Genomic DNA, 10,268 nt, shown 5'->3' on the forward strand with positions numbered 1-10,268 from the left:
CACTATTGAGAAAGAAAAACGTGACACTGACTGACAGTGGCATTTCATTCACAATATGGTATTTCTGAGTCTGCTAAGCATGCTGGTCAAACTTGCAAGTTTGAATGAGGAAATCAATGTAAGCTTCATTATGTACTCACTGCACACTACATACTCTTACTTCAACACAGAAACACAAGCCATTACCCTGGAAACCGATGGAGTTTGCCATGGCAACAGAGGCTCTGCTGCCAATTGTGTAGGTGAATGGGAATGCTGTGATTAGGGATGGATTAACACTTACTGCATGTAGACCTATTGAGAGTTAAACAATTTATCAGAAATGTTTAAAAAATTTTAAATTGCTATTGGACTACAGCACTCAAAGTATAGGAAAGTAACTTCTAGAAAGCTTTGATTGTGCCTAAAAAGGCTAACAAATACAATTATGTTTGCAAAGAAGCAGAAATAGGCCAAGATTCTGCAAAGAATAGGTGAAATTAGTTGTTAGCCTTAATGGAAAAGCCCTTAAAGGGACAGGTCACCCATAAAATCTAAATTCTGTCATTTCTGTCCAAACCGACTTTTTTCTTCCGTGGAAAAAATCAATTCTAAAGACTTTTTGCTCTTTTCCCTGCAATAACAATAAATGGGAACTTAAGTTTTCAAGCTTCAAAAAGTGGTCTGACTTTACTCCAAATCTTCTGAAACAAAATAATATTTCTGTCAGAAACAGGTCATAATTTAAGCCTGTATAGACCTTATGTAGCTCCGCCCCTTTTCAGCGCTGCGCTCATTGTCTTTTGACTTCCGGTCTGTATTTTCAAAGCGTTTTGCGTATTTATGAATGAACGGCTCGTTTTAAAATCTTCCCGGTCGATTTACATTTGTTAAGTCATCTGCTTTAAACATTACAGTCCTCATGATAACTTTCGTTAACTTTACATTAAGTAAATCCACTTAAAAAGCTAATTACTCCTGGACAGAAATGCCATATAAATATACAGAGCGACCGCAAAACGAAAGTTAAAAGACAATATTCCAAAGATGGCGGCACCCCTGTTTCTCTGGTGCATAAGGTCTATACTATTAACTGATAGTCTTCCATTTTCTGAGAGTGGTTCAGTCAGCCAAGTCAAATGAGTCCGCTTGATTCATGATTCATTTTGGGAATAATCTAAACATAAACTGATCTAAACAAATCAGACATCACTATTTATCACTATTAAATATCTGTCTGTTATTTTTTTATTTTTTTTTAAGGCGAGACACTACAGGTGAATAGGGTAAATTTTTTAAATAATAGATATCACTATGAAACTTCCTCAGTTGATTACTTACACAAGTATTTATAAAAAAAAATGTATTACAAGTTTTAGAAATTTGTATGTTTAATTATGCAAATTAGGCATTATCTCATTAAATATGCACAATTTTGCATATATTTTTGGTAGATAGATCTGAACATATGATAAAGCCAGGTGCAAAATTCTTTTTTTCATTTTGTATGGCTTCAGAAGACTTGACAACAACCCCCCCCCCCCCCTCCCCTCCCCTCCCCTCTCTTTTTCCCCCTCTCTTTTAATTGCATGGAAAAGAGAGACCAGCCCATTCTTCAGAATTTTTATTTTTACGTTCCACGGAGGGAAGAAACTCATACTGGTTTGGAATGACATGAGGGTGAGTAAATGATGACAGAATTTTCATTTTAGGCGAACTGTATCTCTAACTGTAGCACGAACCTGTTCTTTAATGTCAAAGCCAGACACGCTGCTCCAGAAAAGTCGCTTCTGTTAATGGCGAGACACTGACATGAGACTCTTTTTTCTGACTCGCGGCATGTTTTTGGTAACTGTGCGTGAGAGAGAAAAGAGCGAGACATAGCCGAGCTTGAAAACAGCCATCTGATTCGTAACAATTTTTTGGTGTATGATGGTAAATTTCTCTAGAGCTCTGCAGTCACATCTCATTTCAACAACTTGCATTGATGGGTCTGAAAAAATAATCACACTACTCTATTCATTAGATTCCAAGACTGCCTAGCCTCCTAAATGCTACAAATCACCTCCTAATGAGGTGTGATAAAAATGATTCATTATATATGCAGAAATATGGGCCTGGTATTAATTAGATGGGGCCCAAGCGCCAAAGAATGTCATCTTAAAAACGACAATACCACAATTTTACTCTCATTGCTCGGCAATGCATAAATTAAAATGGCACCAGTTAAATGTGTTATCCTTTATGAGATCATGCATAAAGGCACATCATGTGATATCTTCCCTATAAGTGGCCAGTTCAACATGTTCAACAACGACAGACACTTTACTCACCCACTTTCACAAATAAGGTGAACGAGATGCGATAGAAAGGCGATTAGGGCTGATTGCACAATAACAAGCCTCATGGCTTCCTAGCATTTAGATACAAAGCTCACAGAGCATTAGATGATTCATATCACACTGTTGTGATTCTTGATTACATGATTCACCATAAAAAGTTCACATCACAACTTCTGTGTCACAGGTAATTAGGCGATCCTAACCGCAGCAAACCACAGGTTAAGGCCTGCGTACCACTACGAGCTTCACGAAGCTGCCGCCGAGTGCAGCACGATAACTGCAGGACACTTTCTAATAATGCATGAGTGTTCAACTTGCACATCAAAATAATTCATTGTGGTAACAATAGCAAAGCATAATTACAGGCTGTTTTGCTAAATGATTCTTATATGCAGACAATGTAACTGGCAATATTATGTTAACTTCTTATTTATAGAACTATTGGATCACACTTTAGTTTAGGGTCCAATTCTCACCATTAACTGACTATTAACTTCAGCTTTTGCCTCAATAAACTCCTTATTACTGCTTATAGTAAGGTAGTGGTAGGATTTAGGTATTGGGCAGGATTAAAGGATGTAGAATATGGTCATGCAGAATAAGGGATTTATGTGCTTCATAAGCACTAATAAACAGCCAATGCCCTAAATGCATGCTAATAAGCAACTAGTTAATATTGAGAATTGGACCCTAAAGTGTTACCAACTATTGTATAGAAGCAATATCACTTATTGTTGTTTAAAAAGTGTTTTCTAACTAATATCATATTTCGTTAAAAGATCATTTTGAGTGGAGCTAATATTTTAGCTTTATTGTATTTTAATGCATATTTGCCACTGTATGTAATATTTACAGTATGTTACACATTACACATACTTCTTGCCATTTATCACTTTCAGCAGGCTACAAACTGTTACACTGTACCTGCTATAGTTATGATTTTACTACTTGGAACTATTATTAAATGAATCTCCTACTCATTAACAATGGAGTTTCATATATTACACAAATTACTCATTTCCTGTTGTGTTGACTAAAGGATTAATGAACAGGGTGGAGCTTTAGAAATGATTAGTAGCAATTTCAAATTCATTTCACCTCATCCAGTCCTATCAATTCATACACTGAGATATAAATGTCACTTTTATTATCTGAACTGCAAAGGAATAGATTCCAGCCCTGGTCACAAAAGCGGAGTCTTTCCGTAGTTTTCTATTTTTAGGTTAGACATCCTGACATTAGACACCTTTACAGGCACTAGTCAGATATCTTCATAAATTTTGCATTGATAGAATGGATGGCTTATTATCTGTATCCCTCATAAGAATTAATGTCCCTTGAACATAATAGTAGTAAAATGCAGTAGTATTAACTAGTGAAGGAGAAAGGTTGTCTTTCTCAAAATAAACAGGGTCACCTTCATTCGTGCCATATGGTGTTTTACTTTTTTAATAAATCAAAGGCATGATAATAATCATATGACACTTGAACTAGATCTGTGGAAATGTCCTTTATCAACTCTCAGGTATCGCAGAAGGCTTTGAAAGCCAGAAGGTAACTGCCACCATCTGAGCGCTGCAAGGGCTTTTAGAAGGACAATGGCTGTAAATGACTACATCCAGTAAGTGATTACTTCCTTTTACACCAAATAGAGACAGTAAATAAGACTGGTGTTTTGTGACATCTCTGAGAATCAGGAAATATCCACAATCAGGCACAGGGCTGGGTCGGAACTGTGGGTCTTGAATAAAAGTGATGCGCTAAATCACAAATGAGATTCTTTGAAAAGAACATTTGCTAATTACTCCGTCTTGACATGTTCGTACTTATAGTCTGAACTCACAGCACCACCTTTAATTGGGATTAATCTTGGGTGATTTGACATTCTTTGCATTTGGTATTTTAGTATTCTAATACCAGCAGTTTGTCTGTCTCCTCCAGGAGCAACACTTACGGCAATACACTCTACACCATGTCCATTAACTTTTAAGATTTTAGGTTAAAGTCCTTATGAATTTATAAGAGAAATATTTCAGATTTCACTGCATGGCCTTACCACACAATACTAAAAAAGATTATATTAGACTGCCATCATATAATTTCAAGTTACTATTTCAAATCTAGAATGCATGTGTATATATCACTGTAAGAAAACATTCATTGAAAAACAGAAAAGCTACTGGCCCTTTTCTGCCAGGACATTTCCTTTAACCCCAAAATGCAACACAATGCAATGCACTGCGTAATTTAACACCTGTAAAAAAGGAATTCAGAAAATTCTTTCATATTAAACTGTACATATTCTATGGGCCCTATTTTAACGATCTAAGCGCATGGTCTAAAGCGCAAGTTCACTTAGGTCTTAGGGAATGTCCGAATCCACTTTTGCTAGTTTAATGCCGGGAAAATGGTCGGCGCGCCAGGCACATGGTCTGAAAGGGTTGTGTTTTGGGATTTACGTGCGTTAAACCAGAGTCTCATCTCCCATTCTCTTTAAATGGCAGTTGCCAAAACGCCAACAATGCACCAGAACACACCTCGTTTTCAGACCAGCATGCCCATGGGCGCACAAATGGGTGCAAATGCATTTGCTACTTAAACAACGTGGCGCAGGACGTGAAAATGATAACTGCGTCGGACTGAAACTAGCAAAAAACACTTGCATCAGCTGCATTGCGCCGGGTGTAAGATAGGGCCCTATGTGTATTATAACACATAGTTTTTCAACTTTTTAAATCACCTAAATGCCAACGGTCATTTTAAATACTCCTGTGGTGTGAATAATTAATTACTTTTGAATAATTATTAGAGAATTTGAATATTAGAGAACATATTTGAACACATCACACCCAAAGTATTCCCCAAATGTATTTCATGTTATCTACGCATGTACTCGAATCTGAGGACCTGCGCTTAAAATTGCATAGATTATAAATGCACAACTCAGATTTACAATGTAGTTAGTCAATAAATGGCACTGAACATATTACATAATAAATTGCATGTACAAAAAACAACATTTACTGCCTCAGCATTCATGCCTTGACTGAGGCATCACAGCTTTGACCATGAGGCTTCAATACAAGGCCCTGAACTTAAAGCAAATTGCCACCTTCTGCCTTGTAAGCTTTATTAATTAATACACTTTTAGAGGCAACTAAATAGAATGGTAATGCAGGACTAGTAAATGCAGATAAGGTGAAGTCTAGCTTTGAAATATGACCGGGCAGTAATCTGCAATGATATGACGGCGGTCTGACATAATCTCATTGTGCGGTAGGGCCATGCAGCAAAATCTGATTTGAGACAGATGTAGACAGAGCCCGTTCGAGTGAGAATGAAGGGGAGAAAGGAGGGGCTGAAAACAGAATGGGACACAAAGTCTCATGGAGGATAATTAATGTGACATTTCCCTGACATTTAGCCAGAGGAGCCTTCAGGAACCTGAAGAAAGAGAGAGGGAGGGGGAAGAGTAAAAAGCCAAAAAAGAAGCCTGACTCTTTGTTCAGTTCTTAACTGAATGCAAAAACATGTGTGCACATGTGCCTAAAACCAATGATCCAGTTTAGCCATAAACCAGTCAAACACTAACTTTGTCCTTTAGTGACATAGTTCTTCCTTTCAAAGTGGTAGAGTCATCTCTCTGTTGCCTGGTAACAGGAAGGACAGTCTTACACTGAACTGTCCCTCCCAATCCCATGTGACTATATATATAAACACAGGTACACAATTATAGAATTAGAGCACATTAAATAGATGGCCAACACAGAGTGAGAATGCAAGTTTACAGATAAGCATTGCATCTCTCACAATACCATTCGACCAAGATGCTGTTCTTATTGATCCAAGATGTCAACTAAAAAAGGATGTAGATCCATAGAGATGTCAGACCTGCAACTGTGATCGACACATAGAAGGTCTGAGTCTAAATGTTTACATGGAAATACTGAGTTTTGAATTGTGTGAGAAGCAGGAGAGTGCCACTCTGTTGTGATTGATTACAGGACTGAAGCAATTTGGTTAGAGTCCAAAGGCTTGAACTGCACTTTTTACATCTCCCTCTTAAGCTAACTGAGTGTTGAGTGGTTTTTTTGCATTTGTTTTTTTCTGATATCTGAAAATCTATTTCTGATATCAATAATTAGGAGAGTAATTTCAGATATCTAAAAAGGCTTTCTAACCAGTAACAATCACATTCATGATATCAGAAATGAACATTGTCACTAGTAGTGACAATCAAATGATCAATATCAAAAAGTAACATTTTTACTAGTAGCAATTCAATTGCTGATATCAAAAATAAAGGTTTTAATAACTGGTAAGAATTGTATTTCTGATATGTGAAATTGGAATTCCAACTAGTAAGAAATGCATTCTTGATATCAACAATTGAATTTGAATGGCAGCCTGTGATAACATTTGAATAGTGAAAAGAGTGATGACGTCATTGTTGATATCAAGAATGAACATTTATACTAGTAGACATTTCCTGATATATAAAAATTGCCATTGTTACTAGTAGGAAATCTAATCCCTGATATCAAGAATTAGCATTTTAACTAGTGCAAATTTTATTGTTGATATCAAGAATTCATATCCTGCATGGGAATGAATAGGCTAAAAGTCCAGTATCAGTTGGATAAGATGCTGTCAGTGTACATGCAAGTTAGTGATGCATACCTTGGCTGCTACAGACGAGCCCGGTTTCTCTAGTAGGTCCCACAGTTTCTTCCTTTTCTCTGAACAACACGTATTATCAAATTCTTCGCCCTCCCGGTCCTTCATAGTATCCGCCTCCCGCTTGAGCTCCTCGTTCATCTGCTCTTTCTTTTGGTGGTACCGGGCCTGGCAACATGACTCCAGGTAGATCTCATCCACCCCCCAGTAGTCCAGCTCCATGTTGAAGGACAGTGCGCACATTTCCTCCATCATGTGCAACTTCCCAGTGCGGTAGAAGTTCAGAATAGATGTGAACGCCCCAGGGTGCCGGTCAAAAAAGTACTCGTTGTCGTCCAAGCTGTAGTCGTCGCATATGTCCATGAGTGATTCGTGGGTTTTGCAGTCTCGTAACTTGCCCAGTCGTGTGCGCGGCAGTCGGTCCAGGGTTCTCCACAGGACCTCGTGCGGCAGACCCCCTACGTTGAGTTTGACACGCCGGTAACACGACATGCTCCGGACTATATCCGCAGGCTCCGGGGGCAGAGAGGCCGTCGAGCGAGAGCCAACTTTACTCATTCCTGCGGAGGGTTTATCCATGTTGTTTTTTGCGTAGACTACCCTATGATTTTGGTCATGGGACAGGTGGTACCAATGGTTCTCCGAGCTGTTTCATTCTATTCGGGCTGTTGAATAAAGGAGAAGCAAGAAATTAGTTTTAGAATATTGTTTTCTGAAGTTTTATCCCTTCTTCTAAATAAATAAATTCCCAAACAAATTACTAGCATGAGCATATTAAAAGTTTAACTGCTGAACAGGTTAAGGAACCAAAAATCGGGGGGGAAAAATCAGTTATATTTGCATGACTTTTGAGTAACGGTTTGACGCGCATTCTTCGGATCTACAGCGCGCGCCATCCGTGTTGTTCGATTCGAACGAATGACTCATTTGAGTCGGTTCTTTTTAGTGAAACAAAACCATACAGCAGGACCAGTGTAATCTGATTCCTGCAATAAACGTCTTTTATGAGCCGGTTATTTTCATCGAATTAATAATAATATCTACCTTATTTTTCAGGTAAACGCGGGCGCGGCCATTTGTAGGTTAATTTTAATGGCTGGCTTCCCTTGTCATTCGCTTCCATTATTATTATTTTTTTAAACAGCTCGTTATGCTAGGCTACTTGATATTGCAAACTGGTATTTCTCACCATATTCATTTAATATTGTCTGTTAAACACGCTGGTTTGTAGCGCAAACAGTTTTACAGTTTACTGCACTTTTATATAGGCCTATTCTTCTTGTATTCCCTTAAGTCTCGCACATTCACAGAAAACACCTTACTTCCGCGTTGAAAAATAAGGTAGATAGCGCGACCAATATGTGGTTCGAATCCTAAACGAATGACTCAATTCGATTCTTTTCAGTGATTCAGTAGACTGAGCACGAACAGTGTGGCTAAAGCCGTGTTTTTTTTTTTTTTATTGAATCCAAACATACAGCTCGAGCATTTAGTGAACTGCATTTAATTTTAAAAAAGTGTGTGAAAAGTCATTAAAATATCTGTGTAAGCCCACTTTTTTGAAAGAACTCTGTTCAATTAATTTCTGCCCCTTTGGGATCTGAAATGATCTCGTATTTTGACATTAGACTATCGAGGGCAGTGAGTGCAATTCGAAGTTTTAAATATTATCGTTAGGCTACTAAATTAATCTATAGTAGCCTAACTTACAAGAGAGTGTTAACGGAACCGTTAAGGAAGCGGAATCGCAATTATTCAATTCCTAAATCCCAAAGCCTTCGAGGTCGCTGTCCACCAACGTGGTGCTGAATCGCCTGCCGCTTTCCTGATGGCAGTTTTTGTCGAAGTTAAACGCCCTCTCGTCTCTTTAAACTCACGAAAGATAACAAACATTTGAATCCAAATATTGGAACGCACGTGATCCACCTGTAATCTTTTGAAAGGAACAGGCTATTTAATCATCAACATCATACGCTGCGGTTTGAGACTCCCCATATTCCTTTTGCTGTAAAGTATTAATAGACTCCATAAACTATTAAGTAAAAGACTTAAAGGTTATATTTCATTTCCATACCTTGTAACTAAAGAGTTAAGTGTAACGTCGGCTGGAGCCCAACCGTAGCCTACATCTGCAGCAGCAACAACAACATGCAAAATAGGAGGAAAACATGATGACATGATAGACGTTTTGGTTTAGCCTTTAGTAGCCTACACAATGCGAAGCTAATTAAAATGGATTTTAATGAGCATCGCACGTCTTTTCTTGGATAAAATGCTATTATTGCATAAGGCAGTCATCACATCAATGTGTCAATGCAGCTGCGCTTATGATATGATTTCATTGATCTCGTGCACTTGAAGAAAAAAAGTGACGCTAAATACACAAAGCACATTATTCGGGACCAACAAAGGACATATTCAAAACATTTTGGCAATGTGCTATCATAAAGACATTAAATATAATTTAAACGTTGTAGGAGTGGCATCCAGCAGTATTGATCCTGCATCATACATAGAAAAAAAATGCATCTTCAGACGTGTTAAAACAAAATTATAACCTAATTGCAGCTGTAGTTATTAGTATGGCATGTTCAACTGCATAAAATGCAATAAAGTAGTATTTATAAAAAGCTTATAGCTCATCTACACAGCATGTCACACTTTTCCCATTAGGTTTTCGGCAGAAATTTCCAATGTGATCAATAATATTTAAGCATACGGTAAACATAATATAAAAACTGGGTAGACTGATAAATATCGGTAGAAAGAAAACCCACCTTAATTTGTGAAGACTTATTGCTGACAGCGGTGAGAAATTAAGCATTTAAAAGGGCGAAAACGCTGGGACGCCACAGTTTAAATAAGCCAGTACACAGCAGCTCGTTCATCTTCTCCAGACATACACATACCGCGCCGCTCGTGGAAAAATATCAACAAGTCTTGGGGTGAATCCACACTGTTTTCGTTCACTGATGTCTAACATCTCTTGCGTGAAGTCGACAGCTGCTTTCCTTGCAGATGTCTGGCTCGCCGTAGTCTCGCCGCCCAATGGCAGAGAGACGACGCGCTTAACCCTTGCCAGCACCCGGCACCAACAGGCTCTTGGAGCAGCTCCTTGCGTGTCGTTAAGAGGAACCTGCGTGAAAATGGCGCCTGGAGATAGGCCAATACAGAAAACTAGCCACTAACTAGTCATATGCGTTAGGAAACACATCAGCTTTTTGGGGCAGTGCTCAAGCAACCTATGAGTCAGTTCAGCCATAGCTGCAG

General features: G+C 38.4%; 1 protein-coding gene across 2 annotated transcripts in view; it reads right to left on the bottom strand.

The window, feature by feature from the left end:
* The window catches only part of kcnb1 (potassium voltage-gated channel, Shab-related subfamily, member 1), a 40,584-nt gene extending 30,536 nt beyond the window's left edge, over positions 1 to 10,048 (bottom strand). The window contains exons 1-3 of one of the 2 annotated variants that reach the window (XM_084425058.1): positions 9,776 to 10,048; positions 9,073 to 9,127; positions 7,002 to 7,663 (exon numbers count right to left, since the gene is read on the bottom strand). In XM_084425058.1, the coding sequence (XP_084281184.1) occupies positions 7,002 to 7,577 (576 nt within the window). In that variant the 5' untranslated portion in view covers positions 7,578 to 7,663; positions 9,073 to 9,127; positions 9,776 to 10,048. The remainder of the gene's footprint in view (positions 1 to 7,001; positions 7,664 to 9,072; positions 9,128 to 9,775) is intronic. The other variant, XM_084425057.1, reaches the window with a different exon arrangement.
* Positions 10,049 to 10,268: the final 220 nt, after the last annotated feature.

The sequence above is a fragment of the Rutilus rutilus genome (assembly GCF_951802725.1).
Source record: "Rutilus rutilus genome assembly, chromosome: 12".
Taxonomy (NCBI): domain Eukaryota; kingdom Metazoa; phylum Chordata; class Actinopteri; order Cypriniformes; family Leuciscidae; genus Rutilus; species Rutilus rutilus.